The sequence below is a fragment of the Poromitra crassiceps genome (assembly GCF_964638095.1).
Source record: "Poromitra crassiceps genome assembly, chromosome: 3".
NCBI lineage: Eukaryota > Metazoa > Chordata > Actinopteri > Beryciformes > Melamphaidae > Poromitra > Poromitra crassiceps.
Genome location: NC_139625.1, coordinates 80,205,302 through 80,223,022, shown reverse-complemented (window position 1 = coordinate 80,223,022; position 17,721 = coordinate 80,205,302). Strand labels below are relative to the sequence as shown.

The window sequence follows — 17,721 nt, the reverse complement described above, 5'->3', positions numbered from 1 at the left end:
CAGACACAGAGTCTTCAGAGTGCACTCTGCCACTCCAAGAGTGTCGCGCTCTGAATAACCCAACACTGTATTCCAACAGTGCTCAGAATTTACGAACGATCCTGTTTGTGCCGGAGTGCGCTCTAGCCGCTCTGAGTACTATTTACGAACGCAGACTATAAGTGGTGGGAGTATTCACCTTTTTCCTGGACTTTGACCTATCCCTTGATTCTCAGCGGTAGCCGGGCTTATTTTAGCCAAAATGGCTAAAAATAGTATGTGGTTGCGTAGCGGGCGCTTTTATTTTGATGGCTAAACGTCCAAACCGGAACTCTTAGATTCGCTAGTGTTCGCGACCAGAACTCTTATATTCGCTCATTGAATGGAGCTTTAGCAGTCTCTCCCTTTCTAGTCTCGCAGTAGCCAGCTGGCACGTAAATGCAAGTCGCTGGAAGCTTGCTGGAATGCGTCGTTGGGTCTGACCACGTGAGGCTACTCTCTTTCAGTCTCTTTCACTATGAACGCTCCTCGGCAGAAACAGGAAACTGGAAAGCTGGAAACAGGGAGGGAGGGTGTCATGGAAGCGCCCACTGGCTTACCATGAAACTCATGAATAAGTCGGACTGGTACTACACTACTTGATTCAGAGGGATGACGCAGGGATGACGTATTTTTGTAGGCTTACCCAGAAGTCCCTGCACTTCCTGGTTCCTACGTCAAAAAGTCAAAGGGATTTTTGTATGGGGATTTTGGTTAAAGCCCCCCTCCAGTCAGTTGTTCCTAATGTACAATGTTTAGGTCCTATGAAAACGTACATGGGCATGTGCTGTATCAACACGTCATCATTTGCGCCAACGAACGTAAATTGATAATAATCTAAGTTAATACCGGCTTGTTCTACTCATTATACCACTGCAGCATAATGACTGCAGCACTGTTCTCTCTATGTCTGTTCTCTCTTTGTTAATCTCTTTGTCTAGCCAGAGTGGAAATACCGGAAACAGTCACCGCCATGACAGTCTGCCCGCATCTCCGTAAACACAATGGAGAGAAAGGCTAAAAAAAATCTTTATCATGGAGAAAATCACGGCAAAATTACAGTTGAAAGTACCGTAAATTCCGGACTATAAGGCGCACCGGTGTATAAGCCGCACCTTCAAAGTTGACTATTTTTTTCTTATATAAGCCGCACCGGACTATAAGCCGCGGGTGTTTTAATGGTATTTTTTTTTTTTTTTTTACAGTGCACACAGTGTCCGCGGTGTGGTGAAAAGAGGGCAAGAGAGGAAATTAAAACAGAAGTGGATTTATAGTTAGAAAGAGTGCTAAAGAAGAGAGAATTCCGTTTTTTATTTTTTTATTTTAGTTACTCACAGTACTATTGACCAGTCCAACTCAAAAGATATTCGGCAGTTTCACTTTGAGCTCTTGTTCCGCCGCTGGGCACACAGTGTCCGCGGTGTGGTGAAAAGAGGGCAAGAGAGGAAATTAAAACAGAAGTGGATTTATAGTTAGAAAGAGTGCTAAAGATAGTCCGGTCTGGTTATGACGAGTCTCGCTGGGTACAGTACGCCAAAGCGATATCCATTGACTCGATGATGCTGTTGTATGTTGCGCGTTTCTGTTGCACCAACGCGGAGAGGTCCTGCCGGACGAAAAAGCGCGTACCCTCCCAGGTGAGGGGCTTCTTCCCCGCAGCCTGGAGGATGAGTTGACGGTCGGGCCAGCGGAGTAGGCAGATGAAGATGGCCCTCGGTGGCAGGCCGGGGTCTGGACGTGGCCGAGGCGCCCGGTGTGCCCTGTCCACCTCTGGTGGTTTCTCGCCTTCCTTCAGGTCCAGGATGTAACACAGGATTTTGCCACGAAAGCGTCCATGTCACCAATCTCAGCTCCTCTTTTACATTGATCAGGCGAATGTTATTTCTTTTACTCCTGCTGATTAAGTCATCAACCTGCGTGTGCAGGGTTTCGATTTTGCATTTTATCCATTTTCGGACTCACTGTGTTGTTTTTGTCCTCCAGTGCGCGGATGCGCTTTTCCGCATTATAAACTGTTCACGGTTGCCTTAGTTTCTTTAGTGAGTGAGTGGATGGACTTCTGCACGTTTTCAAACTTGTTTTCAAGCTGCTCAAAACCTCTGAGCGATGTCGGACTTAATCGATAGTGTTTCACGGAGTAAAAGTTTAGCCCAAGCGTGTATCTCCAGCCTCCAGCAGGTGAGTCATTTCCTCATTCATGGCGTGATTGCTTCGTCTTTTTCTTTCTGCTTACCTGTGTTGTGTTATGTTATGTTATGTTGTTAAAAGAGGGCAAGAGAGGAAATTAAAACAGAAGTGGATTTATAGTTAGAAAGAGTGCTAAAAAAGAGAGATTTTTTTTTTTTTTTTGGAAAAAATCCATAGATAAGACGCACCGTTATATAAGCCGCAGGGGGCAAAAAAGGCCAAAAAACGGGAAAAAAGCAGCGGCTTATAGTCCGGAATTTACGGTAAGTCATCAACCTGCGTGTGCAGGGTTTCGATTTGTTTTTGCATTTTATCCACTTTCGGACTCACTGTGTTGTTTTTGTCCTCCAGTGCGCTGATGCGCTTTTCCGCATTAGAAACTCTGTTCACGGTTGCCTTATTTTATTTAGTGATTGAGTGGATGGACTTCTGCACGTTTTCAAACTTGTTTTCAAGCTGCTCAAACCTCTGAGCGATGTCGGACTTAATCGATAGTGTTTCACGGAGTAAAAGTTTAGCCCAAGCCGTGTATCTCCAGCCTCCAGCAGGTGAGTCATTTCCTCATTCATGGCGGTGATTGCTTCGTCTTTTTCTTTCTGCTTACCTGTGTTGTGTTATGTTATGTTATGTTATGTTGTTAAAAGAGGGCAAGAGAGGAAATTAAAACAGAAGTGGATTTATAGTTAGAAAGAGTGCTAAAAAAGAGAGATTTTTTTTTTTTTTTTTTTGAAAAAATCCATAGATAAGCCGCACCGTTATATAAGCCGCAGGGGCCAAAAAAGCCCAAAAAACGGGAAAAAAGCCGCGGCTTATAGTCCGGAATTTACGGTAGACGGGTTTGATGTAAGCTGGGCTCATCTAATACAAGCAATGTCTGACCTGCAGTCACCTCTCTTTTCTTATTTTCTTTTCTTCATATATTTTTTTATGCTGTTACACAAACTCCTCCAAACATGTAGATGTATAAAAACTACTTTGATTAATCAGAATCAGAATTAGAATAACTTGATTGATCCCAGAGGGGAAATTGAGTCATGCTGCAGTTGCTCACACTCAGGTAGGGAAACATATAAACATTGAAACATTATAAGAGACATAGGAATATACCATAACACAATAAAATAGAAGTTACGTCACCTATATACAATAAAGTGTGACAATAATTTGTGTGATATGGTTTTTCTACAAAAAGCAGCTACAGTATGCAGTACTGCATGCAATACTGTGTTGCACCTATCTGTTGGATCCACTGTGCACACTGCCTCTTTAAATGGCAGGGTTTATATACACCTGGCTGCTGATTGGGTAACACCTCTAACACGCCCACCAAACAAGAGACAACATAGGTTACCTCAAAGCCCGTTAATCACCGTTGCACACCGTTTGGAGGAAACATGACGGTAAACCCGGAAACCGTAGCAAACGGTCTACACCGTTTCGCAGTTTGAACATACCCCAGCTTTATGACATCATATGATATGGAGGGGTCTGCATGTGTGCGTGTGTGTGTGTATGTGTGTGTGTCGTCTCCATGGTAAATTCAATACGTTGGTTTCCATGGGGATCAGCTGTGCGCTTCAGAGAGCAGTTTCCATGGTAACCACATCCCCCTTTCCCCTCCCCCATCCTCTTCTCTCTCTCTCTACAATCTTCCCCATTTTCTCTCCTCTCCTCACCCTCTCTTCTCTCCTTATCTCACCTCTCCTCGTCTCCTCTCCCTCTACTCTCCTCTCCCCCTCTCATCCTTTCCTCCCCGCCTCTCCTCGTCTCCTCTCCCTCTACTCTCCTCCTTTCCTCCCCTCTCTATCCTCTCTCCTCATCTCTTCTCTCTTCGTCTCCTCTCCTCTGTCCTCCTATCCTCTCCTAGTCTCCTGTCCTCATCTCGTCCTTTACCCCTCTCCTCTCCTCTCCTCCTCTCCTCGTGTCTTCGTGTCATACCTGAAGCCTGGACCTCAGTGATGTATTGTTGCAGGTCGTGTCCTTGCTGGATGACCTCATACGTCATGTTGTTCATCGCCAGCCTCCGCTCCATGTGCCTGTGGACCAATCAACCAATCAATCAACCAACCAACCAACCAACCAATCAATTAACCAATCAATCGTCAGTCAGTCAGTCAGTCATAGACTGTATAAATATATAAGCAGGGTATATGCAGGAAACCTTACATTCAATACCTGTTAAGGTGTTTTTTTAAGACCTTTTCAATATATTTTAACACCTCAACACCTCACATCAGCGATAGGGGTGTAAAAAAGTTTCATCAAAATAGAAAGCATCTCATTTGGTAGACTTATAGTGAAAAGAACTTCCAAAAAGAATGTGATGTGGAGGCATCATGAATTTTAGAGAGAGAGAAAATGTGGCCACAGACTGTCAGTGTTATTGTAAGTCGCTTTGGATAAAAGCGTCTGCCAAATGACGTAATGTAATGTAATGTAATGTCAGCCAAATTGTAACTGCAATAAAGTTGTGTAGACTAGTTTGATTGTTTATTTTATTATCTTGAATTTTGAATATGGATGATCTTGGTGTCACTGTCAAATCACATGTTTTTTTATGATGAGGAATTCACATTTGGTACTTTAGAATTGCTCAGAAGCTTCCTTCTATCTCACAATTCAATACTCAAAATAAGTGATTGCCATAACTGCCCAAACTTAACCTCTGGAATGGTGCATCCCCATATCAAATTATTTTTGGAATATTGGTTCGTACCTGTGTATGCGCTGCTGAGCGAGTGTCAGCGCTTCGGGGCTTGGCTGCTTGTCCTGGTTAGCGTCATTAGCTAGCCGCGGCGCTGCTAGCTTCTCTGCTGAGAAGTCCTGAGCCTGTTTCTGCAGGTCCTGCTTCCAGGCATCCAGCTCGCCCGTTACCTACACACATAAACAAACGCACACACACACACACACACACACACACACACACACACACCCACACACAAACAGACACAGAGACAAACACACACACACAGACACAGAGACAAACACACACACACACACAGACACAGACACAGACACAGACACACACACACACACACACACACACACACACACACACACAACGTACACTATACGTGAATAAGATACATAAACTTAACATACCAGGTTTGTCCTGCAATGATTGTGGTTAGAATTTGAAAAAAATAAAAAAAAGTCTATATTTAGACGGATATAGATCGAGTACCGCAAGGTACCAGAAATACCAGAAGTCCCTGCACTTATTACATGTCAAATTCAATGGGATTTTTGTAATGGGATTTTGGTTAAATGCTTGAAATAAGGTCTCTGGTCAACAAAAGTTTATGAAACGGGAAACTTTGCGTTCAGCAAGATAATCTGACTTGAAGCGTTTTCTGAAAATCAAAAAAAAAATCGGAAAAATTAAAAAATGCCTTTACGTTTTGAAAATCATAAAAGTGGTCCTCATTTGTGAATATTATCTTGAAACACAAAAAGTGGTTTGTCTCAAGAACTGTTTTCGAATTTCGGGCCGGAGTCCCAGCAAACTAGATTTGAAGACCACATAGTGGGCTGATAATGTAGTTTAACTAAAATCCCCATACAAAAATCCCATTGCCTTTTACATGTAAGAGTGGAAAGTGCTAACATCCAGGTCTTCCGGACTCATTCCTGCAGTACTCACACTAATGTGTGTGTGTGTACTAATGTCACACACACATACAGAGTTACTTTTGTGTTGTCATGCAGAATAGGTTTGAGAGCAAAACTATCCACACTGCAATCAAAAACAAAAACAAACACTGAGGATCAAAAACTTTTGTTTGCTGTTGAGCTGAATCTTGTGGGAGGGACCTATGCTGGATTCGCAAACAAAACTTTTGGATTCACAAACAGAAGACTTTTCTGGCACCGAATCAATCATTCCGAATGACAGGCATGTTTCGATATTGGTATCGAATGACTCATTCAATACCAATTTTCTATACAAAAAATTCTATACCAATTTTCTATAGAAGAAAACAGCGTCATTGAGCCTATAAGCATGCAACATGCTTGCACACCATGCTCTAATAAGGCTGATGATTGGCTGTCATGTAGAGGCATGCAGGAAAAGTTACGTCCACTTTAGCCGATGAGCTTGTTCTGTGTTGTATTTGAGAGAGGCAGGCACCCCAGGCAGCGTGCGGAAACAATGTAAACAATCTAAAAGTGTGGCTCTATTTAAAGCTCGATGCCAATACCGCACAATGCAATAACCCAGTGAATCCCTATTAAAAAAAAGACCTGTTTTCTTTGCAGCAGTTGGGAATGGAGGAAATCGATGCATCTGGCCGTGAGTTGTAGATCGTTTAATTAATTAGTAATGTTATGCGCAAGCGATGAATTAATATGCATGAACGTTAATAGCAGACAGTTATCGCCCATTATGTATTTTTAGCAACTCGTTAACAAACGCTGATGTCATGATAGTTTGTTGAATGTCAATGCGATTCACTTTGTGCCATTAAGGCTATATTGATAGGCTAGTCAGTGAATGCTCATGTCTTCCATGCATGAAGTGGAGCCGTTTCGTCAGTTTTCAAGAATAACGTTCCATTGCAGCAGTGAGCATTAAACATGGATTTGCAACTCTCCATTTTGCACTGAAAACTATTTGCAATGATCGAAGTCAAGGTATCGTATTGGTATCGATATCGAAAAATTACCCAGCCTTACGCATTAATACATTTTTGATCACAAATGTATTTTACGTACCATAAAACAAAAATTGAATGCAGTGTGGATAGTATTTCTCTCTCTCTATTTTTACATCGGCCAAAAAGATCATGTTTTCGGTGCCGTTTGTCCGTCTGTTGTTTGTTAGCAGATTTCAGTCTTACCATTGACAGATTAGAATATGTTTCAACTCTTGACCTCAGCTGGAAGTAACGTTAACTGGTGTTAACAAGTGAAGAACGCTGTAGCCGTTGTCAACAGAACTCTTTACATACCAGTAATCAAACATGGTGGAAAATGCTTCCATACCATCGATTTCCCAGCATTGTTTTCGGTAACGTTCGGTAACCCTTCGATGATAACGTTTTCTTTCACGCATCTTATTTTCAGTTTCAGTGTTGCGCAACACTGGTGCTGTGTTCTGGTGCTGTCAGTAAGGTGGTAAATAACAACTCCAGCACAGGTCCCGACGGGCTCGGGTCCGGTACCCCAGCTCTAACACACACATATACACACACACACACACCTCCAGCGTGCACTGTTGCAGGATGCGGAGCTGCAGGTAGACGTCCAGTCTGATCTTCCTCTGGTGGACCTGCTCCTCCAGCTGAGCCTGGGCCTCCTCCAGCTGCTGCAGCACCGCCTCCACATGGGCCACTGAGCTGCCCTGAGGTCTGAAACAAACACAACCAAAGACTTTATATACACCACTGAGCTGCCCTGAGGCCTGAAACCAACACACCCAAACCTTTCATCACTGAGCTGCCCTGAGGCCTGCAACAGCCCTGAAGCTGCCCTGAGGTCCCAAACCAAACATTTAACAAACAAACAAACAGACCCAAACATTTAACCACTGAGCTGCCCTGAGGTCTGAAACAAACGCACCCAAAACTTTAACCACTGAGCTGCCCTGAGGTCTGAAACAAACGCACCCAAAACAACTTTAACCACTGAGCTGCCCTGAGGTCTCAAAACAAACACACCCAAAGCGTTAACCACTGAGCCCTAAAGCTGCCCTGAGGTCCCAAACCAAACATTTAACAAACAAACAAACACACCGAAACATTTAACCACTGAGCTGCCCTGAGGTCTGAAACAAACACACCCAAACCTTTAACCATTGAGCTGCCCTGAGGTCTGAAACAAACACACCCAAAGCGTTAACCACTGAGCAGCCCTGAAGCCTGAAACAAACATACCCAAACCATTAACCACTGAGCTGCCTTGAGGTCTCAAACAAACACACCCAAAGACTTTATAATACACCACTGAGCTGCCCTGAGGCCTGAAACAAACACACCCAAATACACCACTGCAGGTCTGAAACAAACACACCCAAACACTGTAACCACTGAGCTGCCCTAGGGTCTGAGACAAACGCACCCAACACTGTACCCACTGAGCTGCCCTGGGGTCTGAAACAAATGTACCCAAACACTGTAACCACTGAGCTGCCCTGAGGTCTGAAACAAAGACACCCCACTGTAACCACTGAGCTGCCCTGAGGTCTGAAACAAACACAGCCAAATACTTTATCCATTGAGCTGCCCTAAGGCCTGAAACAAACACATCCAAAGTCTTTATCCACTGACCTGCCTTGAGGTCTGAAACAAACACACCCAAACACTGTAATCACTGAGCCGTCCTGAGGTCTGAAACAAAAACACCCAAACCCTTAATCACTGAGGTGCCCTGGGGTCTGAAACAAACACACCCAAAGCGTTAACCACTGAGCAGCCCTGAAGCCTGAAACAAACACACCCAAACCATTAACCACTGAGCTGCCTTGAGGTCTCAAACAAACACACCCAAAGACTTTATAATACACCACTGAGCTGCCCTGAGGCCTGAAACAAACACACCCAAATACACCACTGCAGGTCTGAAACAAACACACCCAAACACTGTAACCACTGAGCTGCCCTGAGGCCTGAAACAAACACCCCACTGTAACACTTGTGATATAGATCAACAACAACAACATTATTATGTGCCGAGCAGCAGGTTGGAACAGAGGAAATAGGGGCATGCGTAATGTGTTTTTTTACGTCCTGTAAATTTTCTGACACGCTGCAGCTCATATCCTTATTATATGATACTGACATAAATGTGACCGGTTCTATTTATCTCTGCCAGCCATCCATCGGTTGAGGCGATGTCTCGTCATAGACGCTGCGTTAGCTGGCTCGGGGCGTGGTCAGGGTGGGGTAAATCCCCCGTTCTATCCATTCAGCAAAGTTAGAATTTAGCTGCTAGCCCAGCCCAGACAGACACGATTGGGGATTTAACCACTGCAGTAAACGCACATCAGAACAGACGTCTTGTCTTCTGCTCTAGAATCCCCCAAACCTGTAGTTTAGAGACCAGCAGGACCTTCCTTTGGTGAGTCAGCCTATTGAGATATATGGGCGGTTTTACCCCACTCGCGCGCCAGCCGTATAACATTTTGTGGGCGTTCCCAGACATGTCTCTATTGCTCTGTTTTCCATCCGGGGACCTGACATCACATCAGTGAAAGTTGAGAGCTCAGAGCAGTCAAGCCATGAGTCCATGACATGGTCAACACCGGGAGGATGGCTGGATATTTATCAGATTTCGAGAATATAGATGATGCATTTGAATTCGATATTTGAGCCGGTCCAGACTAACGTCATTAGGATTACAAATTGAGGAGCAGGGGGAACAGGAGCTGCTATCTCTACCAATGTGACAGACAGCAGACAGAGACAGGGTGAACATGCTGTACCAAGGTAAATACAGCGTTCATTTTCTCATTGTCTATATGATATAATAAGGATATGAGCCGCTGCATGTCATTAAATAAGCTATTTACAGGACGTACACACATTATACAAGCCATTATCTCCTCTGTTCCAAGCCACTGCTCGGCGCATAATAATGTTGTTGTTGATCTATAAAAAAAAAAAATCAGAGTGAGTTAAAAATCATAATTAAAGCTGGAAATAAGGTCCAGGTTGTAAAAGACCGGAATTCTCCTTTAACCACTGAGCTGCCTGAGGTCTGAAACAAACACACCCAAACTTTTAACCACTGAGCTGACTGAGGTCTGAAACAAACACACCCAAACCTTTAACCACTGAGCTGCCTGAGGTCTGAAACAAACACACCCAAACCTTTAACCACTGAGCTGCCTGAGGTCTGAAACAAACACACCCAAACCTTTAACCACTGAGCTGCCTGAGGTCTGAAACAAACACACCCAAACCTTTAACCACTGAGCTGCCTGAGGTCTGAAACAAACACACCCAAACCTTTAACCACTGAGCTGACTGAGGTCTGAAACAAACACACCCAAACCTTTAACCACTGAGCTGCCTGAGGTCTGAAACAAACACACCCAAACCTTTAACCACTGAGCTGCCTGAGGTCTGAAACAAACACACCCAAACCTTTAAGCACTGAGCTGCCTGAGGTCTGAAACAAACACACCCAAACCTTTAAGCACTGAGCTGCCTGAGGTCTGAAACAAACACACCCAAACCTTTAACCACTGAGCTGCCTGAGGTCTGAAACAAACACACCCAAACCTTTAAGCACTGAGCTGCCTGAGGTCTGAAACAAACACACCCAAACCTTTAACCACTGAACTGCCTGAGGTCTGAAACAAACACACCCAAACCTTTAAGCACTGAGCTGCCTGAGGTCTGAAACAAACACACCCAAACCTTTAAGCACTGAGCTGCCCGAGGTCTGAAACAAACACACCCAAACCTTTAACCACTGAGCTGCCTGAGGTCTGAAACAAACACACCCAAACCTTTAACCACTGAGCTGCCTGAGGTCTGAAACAAACACACCCAAACCTTTAAGCACTGAGCTGCCTGAGGTCTGAAACAAACACACCCAAACCTTTAAGCACTGAGCTGCCTGAGGTCTGAAACAAACACACCCAAACCTTTAACCACTGAGCTGCCCGAGGTCTGAAACAAACACACCCAAACCTTTCTGAGCTGCCTGAGGTCTGAAACAAACACACCCAAACCTTTAACAACTGAGCTGTCTGAGGTCTGAAACAAACACACCAAATACTTCATATACACAGACTCCCCGTGGGCCACCATGGCCACCTGTGAGGTGATTATAGCGAGCCAATGCCACACCCACTTCCAGTGTAGGCATACGAACCAAGGGATTTCATCCGTCATTTATTTTCCCAAAGACATTTCGTAAAATGCTTATAAAAATAGTAGTACTAACTTGGTCAAACCAAGCGATTCAGCTATATTTAGAATCAGGAGAGACCATAGAACATTTTACTTACTTACCAAAAATAAATAAAATAAATTTGATTAAAAAAAAATCTACATTTTAATTTTTTTATTTCTGGTCCGTGTTAATGCAGATGGAAAAATGCATGGTGGATGAAATCCTGTTGTTCGTATGACTGACCCAGAAGAAGGTGTGACTTTGGTAGAGGTTAGTGTACCTGAGCTGCAGGATGAGGTCTTCTCCTTCCCGGATGACACTCATGGCAGCTTCCTGTGGGTCAGGTTAGAGGTTAGTGTGAGGGGTCAGGGGTCACGGGTAGGGTTGCACGATATGGAGTTTTTCAGCCGATACAATAACCAATAAATATCTGCTTCTCATGACCGATAACCGATACGATAAGCGATAATAATTTCACATTTTTGTATTTGAAAAATAAGTTCTTAACCTGTAGTTTATGTACCTGAGGGTAAGAAAGGCTAAGCTGTAGTGAGCAAAGATGGATGATGTAATATTCCATAGCTCTGATCTAACCAAATCTAACTGACTCACTATTGTTAACACAAAACAAAGAGTTCTGACTCTTCAAATGTTAACTTTTTTTTTTTTTTGTAAAGTCTATCACTCAAAACAAGAAATAAACAAAGGCTTTTATAGAAATGAAAGCCTATGGCTGCTTAGTCTGCAGATAAAACACAATGACAAAAGGCAGACTGTTATGCTCACCCTAAAATCTAAAATACATATTTTCCCTTTCACCTGTAATGCTATTTATCCATCTAGATTGTTTTGTGTTAATAGTCTGCGTTTTGGAGATATCAGCCATAGATATTCCTGCCTTCTCTCCAATAGCCTACAATGCAACTGGATGGCACTCGATGGTGCTCAAAGCGCCAAAAAAATACAATTGAAAAACTCTGTCTCTTTCCAGAAATCATGACCAAGTTACTCAAGATAATCCACAGACTTGTTGTGAGCAGTTATTTCCGACAGAACTACACCTGCTAGCTTGCTGCTGCTAGTTTCATGTAGCTAGCAGCTAGTGGGTGTAGTTTGGTCAAAAGAAAATAGTTAAATACAAAAAACTTGGGGAGTGCGCTTAGGGGGACCTGATAGAGTGCAGTGCAGAATTTCATGCAATTCTGCATAGCGCCACCTACTGGCAAACAAAAAGTGGTTTATCTCAAGAACTATTCGTTAGATCGACTTCAAACTGGGCGAGTGCGCTGCTGGGAACCCGACTGAGTGCAGTGGCGCATTTCATGTAATTTGGACACGCACATATCGATACTGATATCGATACCTTACACACACAACAAAATACCAGTCCCAGCAAACTAGATTTGAAGGCCGGGCAGCGTCCTGATAATCTAGTAATGGTAATTTATCTGATGGATATATCGTGCATCCCTAGTCATGGGGTCAGGTTAGAGGTTAGTGTGAGGGGTCAGAGGGGTCAGGCTGTTAGGCTGTTATTCATGTCAGTCATGTGCCATTGTTGTTGTGGCGGCCATCTTGAGGACCGAATGCAGCACACAACTTTTTAGTACATGTTTTTACAATGTAAGTCTATGGGAGGACTGTTCAATCCATGCCCTCATACTTTGTAATACAAACTACATTCAAACTTTTTGACCTGTTTAGTACTTTCTTACTCTCATTCAGCTTTTTGATATCTGGTGTACTTTTTTAGAAAACACAGTTTAAGTTTTACACTTTTTTCAACCTTTATAATGGGATCCTATGGAGCCAGCATTGAGTGTGTGATGTCACAATAGCTGACTTTCCAGGCTGCACTTTCCACTAAATTCACACATTTTAAAACTGTGACAGTTCACACAACTTTAACACTACATAGATAAGTAATACGATAAAAACCTTCAGCCACTTCTGCTCTCACTCACAATGTCAACATATAAACGATGTGATATCTAATTTTTGACATATTAACGTTTGCTGGACTCTAGTGTTCCACTCTATTTCCAATTATGCAGCAAATAGGGGGCTTGTTTCAAACTGGTCCTTTAAGATAGCGCCGCCGCCACAGTTGTGTGATGTCAACAGAAATCTATTGCTGCATTCAAATGGAACTCGTGAACTCATGTACACGAGATGGTGAACTCGGAGCTTTCAGAAAATGTTAACTTTACCAAGCCGTGGATACCACATGAGGGGGGCGTTCATATGGACTCATGTCATAAACACGACCCCAAATGAAGGCAGCGTACAACCTATGTGGGGTTAGGGTCAGAGGGTACCTGTGTGCATGGTTTCTGCAGGTTTCAACAAGTTAAATGTACGACTTTTTTAGGGCTGCAACAACTAATCGATAAAATCGATAAAAATCGATTATTAAATTAGTTGGCAACGAATTTCATTATCGATTCGTTAGGTCAGAGCTAAAACAGATAACTCTGAAGAAGAAGAAAAAAGGGTGAAAAGAAGAAAAGGAAAACAGAAGAAAAAAGAAAATGAAGGGGTAGAAGAACAAGGGAAAAGGGGGGGATGGAAAAAGGAAAGGGAAAAGGTTAGAGGTAGGAGAAAAAAGAGAAAAAAGAAGATAAAAAGAAAAAGAAACGAAGGAAATGGAAAAAAGGAAAAAGAGGTCCGATGGTACATGTGTATTGAGTTAGGGTCAGAGGGTAGTGTTGGAATTGATCCAAGTTTCCTTAAGGTCAAAGTTCCTCCTCATAAAAGCAGGAGGGGAAAATGGTTTGCAGACAGGTCCCCTGTCCCCATTTGACATTTCTGCTGAGGTCACACACAAAAGTGTCGACAGTTCAGTTATCTAAAAGTAAGATGGACGTTTATTTCCATGCCTATTGTGGTTAAGAGGTGTTGCGTCGTCTCTCGTCTCAGTAAAGGCGTTGTGGTTAAGGTGCCGTCTTTTAGTCCCCATGAAGACATAAAGAACAGAGGTTAAGCATGCATGGTTTAACCACAGGGTTTTTCCACTAGTTTCGTTATACGCCTGTGACGCATGATATGCATTTTGAGAGCTGACGCCTGTGACGTATGAGATGCTGAATGTGTGTGTGTAGGTGTGTGCACAGGATGTTCTCTGAGTGTGTGCGTGTATGTGTGTGCGCAGGACGTTCTGTGTGCATATGTATGTATGTGCACGTACACAGTTTGAGCCACCTGTTTGCACACCCCCCAGGAAGATAAGCACCCAATGAGAATAGCGAAATTGGCAATCTGCATACCCACACATGGAAACTCCCCTATTAAGATCCAGCCTCTAATTTGATTGTATATAAACCACTGCTTGATGAAATAAAGATTGCTTCTTCATCGGAGGAGACCTGAATTCAGTCCAGACTTGTTGTCGTTTGTTCTCTTTTCACTTTCACTCTCCACCAGAATTAACGAACACGGGAAATTGAGTCATCTTTGATTGCAATCCTTTTTCCATCTAATTGATTGGTCAACTTTGCTAATTTCTAATAGTTGGTGACGCCGACGTTCTCTGAGTAGGAGAGACTTCGATCTTTCTTTGGGCATCAGACCTCTGACAAGGGTGGCCGCCTCGTCCAAGGTAAGCGGAGCCTATTATATTGAAGTCTGCACTTTGGCATATGTAAATCGGTCTGATGCTCAGAGGATTGATTGAAGGTAGGAGTGTGAATTGCCGACATTAAATCTGGAGAATAAATTATATATAGGACATTTTTACCTAACTGAGTAGGAGTAATAGCCTAATATTCCAGGGATAGTGCGGGGGTTTGACCAAGCTACGGGCTTGAAAGACAATCAAACACTAGGAATAGTTCCAGGATAGCGCGGGGGTTTGACCAAGCTACGGGCTTGAAAGACAATCAAACGCTAGGGACATAGGGACAGTTTCACGGGAAAGTGTGGGGGTTTGACCTGGCTAAGGGCTTGGAAGATGATCAAGCACTAGAAACGTTTTTCTGATCATCTGTAAAACTGTATTTGTCTAACCAATTACTGTGGAGGGATTTCAGAAGTCTGTTGATAGTGCTCTAAGTTAGCACTGACTCTGAAACTGTGTGTAATTGAAAGTGATATTTAAAAGAACTGTTAGCACACGCTAACGAGTGACTATCGGTGTTGCACGGTCACAGTGTTTGGGAGAACATCCTGGAAAGCATTTCTGGATGGTTCTAAAACCCTATACAATCGAGCGGTGAGAGCTGGTTACCGAGGTATGAAACAAAGTGTGAAACTCGGCCAGTAACCAGTAAACTCACTAGAAGCTTCTTGATTGAACACTAAGGTTCTGAGCATTGCGACTCAAAATCACTTTCATTACTGGCGTGTGTCAAGCCCAGAGGTTGCAGGGTTTGACCAGGGAGGGCACAGAAGAGGTCCTCAGAAGCTGGAAGATAACTAAACAACTCTGGCAGGAGAAATAAATAGCTGTGCTTAGTAATTATTTCTTAAAGAGGATAATATTTAGAGCTGTTTTTCCTAAAGCGCGAGAATGTGGGGTAATAGGAGAGTACATTTAAAAATGACGACATAAGTTTTTTTTTTGAATGTGAAAGTGAAATTTGGCACGCTGCTGTGTGTAGAGTGAGTAGTTTAGCACACACACACACACTTGGATACCTTAAGTTAGGAGTCTAGCCGAAATAACAGATTCTGACCAGTACATACCGGTGGCTTATACCCTACGGTGGGAATCCCTTGACGGGAGCTGGCATCTGTGAAAAGGCCCAAGACTCCTCTCTTAGAGTACGGCGTGGCGTCTACACTCATAAAAATAAAATTTTATTAAAATTTAGAATTCATCCAAATTTATTTTTAATAATTATTTCACATACCTCATAACAGAAGATATATTGTGCCAAAATCTAGGGGGAAATAGAATAGTACAAAGAGTAGAACGATTGAGTCAAAATAATTTGTTCCTTACAGTAGTGTCAGAAAATATTTTTTTTAAATTCTTCTAAGTTTAATTTTATAAGTATTTCCTATACCTCATAGTATTTAGATATATCGTTCCGGGATCTAGGGGAAAACAGGATTGTAGAGAGGGTGGAACAACTGAGACAGTCCGAAGGTCCGACAGTCCGAAGGTCCGACAGTCCGAAGGTCCGACAGTCCGATGGTCCGATAGTCCGAAGGTCCGATAGTCCGATGGTCCGAAGGTCCGATAGTCCGAAGGTCCGATAGTCCGATAGTCCGATAATAGTCCTGGTATAGACAATAGGATTCCATTGCTTGTGTGTCTGGACTGAAGCAAGATGAACGAGGAAAAAACTCGTTAGATTTAGGATCAAAACCGCAGGGAGATTGAAGTACATTTTCTGTATAACATAGAGGGATAAATAAATTGTGTAATTAGCCACACTCCTGGATTTGGAGAGGGAGTGCAGTTGGGCTCAAAGTGACAGTTCGATTCTGACAAGGGACGCCTTGTCAGAGTAAAACTGACAATTGACGGGGGTGAAGTGATTTTATATGCCTGCCTTGATAATTTTTATTAAAATAGGGGGAGTTTTAGAAACCACAATAACAGGGTGGCATGTGTGGAGTATTATTCATTGCGAGAATGCCACGGTAATCGGCTATTTTGAAACACATTCAATAGAGAGGTTTTACTGCAAAATAGTCGAACTTTCAAATTGGATGGATATAGAGTTTTCATTAATAGAACTACTGATTCTCCCGGCGCTTCATTGTATTATAGGAAGACATTAGAAGTGAAAGTAAGTTGTTCTTGAAGGGACATATAACAGCGGGTGTAGTGTTCTCAGAAGGAAGCGGCTGCGGCAAGCGTGGCTCTTGTGGCGACCTTTGATGTGGTTATAGAGAGTTGAGAATAGGTTCATTGAGAAATACTGTACTATTGACAGTGAACTTTGAGATTTTTGATAGAAACCGGAGCGAGTTTAAATAAAATAATTTGAATGCCCTGTTTAGCCATATAAATTAGAACTCAAACAAAATTAGGAGGAATAGGAGTATGACAGATCGCCTCTGATATGCTAAAAATAGAAATGTGGCAGAAACGCTCAATTCTGCTGTTGCTAATAGTAACGATCATATCTATGTCAGATCCTACACTGCATATTCTGGATAATCCGTCGGGGGAGGTGAAAATTCCGTTTGGGTCGTATTTTACTCTGGGATGTAGTTTTAAAGCCGAGCGTAAAGTTAGGGTAAATTGGTGTTTTAACAGAGTGGGAACTCCAGGATACTGCCAACACAGACTTTCCACTGAAGTGTATAACAACTCTGTGAAGCAGAGTCAAGGGGAGGCGGGTGTAATTACTTCTAATTACACGTTATCAAATGTTAGATACGGGCACAGCGGACAGTATTTTTGCCATGTCATAATAGAGATTCCCCTTTTAAAAGAAGCGATTAGCAACGGAACGAGGGTAGTGGTTATTGAACCGGTCCTTACAACAGATGTTCTGCTCCAGTCTGGGAGATTTTTGGTGGCGATGGGGGTGATAAACCCTATCCTAATTGCCTTATTAGTAACGATCTGGGTCATACTGAAAAAATGGTTTAAGCGTAGACATATCGAACAGTCAATATACGCGATTATGCGCCCTGTGCGGATGGCGAGTAACTATGCAAACAGACAGGTCGTGTGATGCTAAAGCAGTTAGCCATTTAGCATGAACTATGCAA

At 42.9% G+C, this 17,721-nt stretch overlaps 1 protein-coding gene across 1 annotated transcript in view; it reads right to left on the bottom strand.

The window, feature by feature from the left end:
* The window catches only part of LOC310772708 (kalirin-like), a 141,042-nt gene that overhangs the window by 92,760 nt on the left and 30,561 nt on the right, over positions 1–17,721 (bottom strand). Inside the window, exons 13-16 of the mRNA XM_083632583.1 lie at positions 11,330–11,382; positions 7,409–7,556; positions 4,922–5,079; positions 4,144–4,241 (exon numbers count right to left, since the gene is read on the bottom strand). Of these exons, the coding sequence (XP_083488709.1) occupies positions 4,144–4,241; positions 4,922–5,079; positions 7,409–7,556; positions 11,330–11,382 (457 nt within the window). The remainder of the gene's footprint in view (positions 1–4,143; positions 4,242–4,921; positions 5,080–7,408; positions 7,557–11,329; positions 11,383–17,721) is intronic.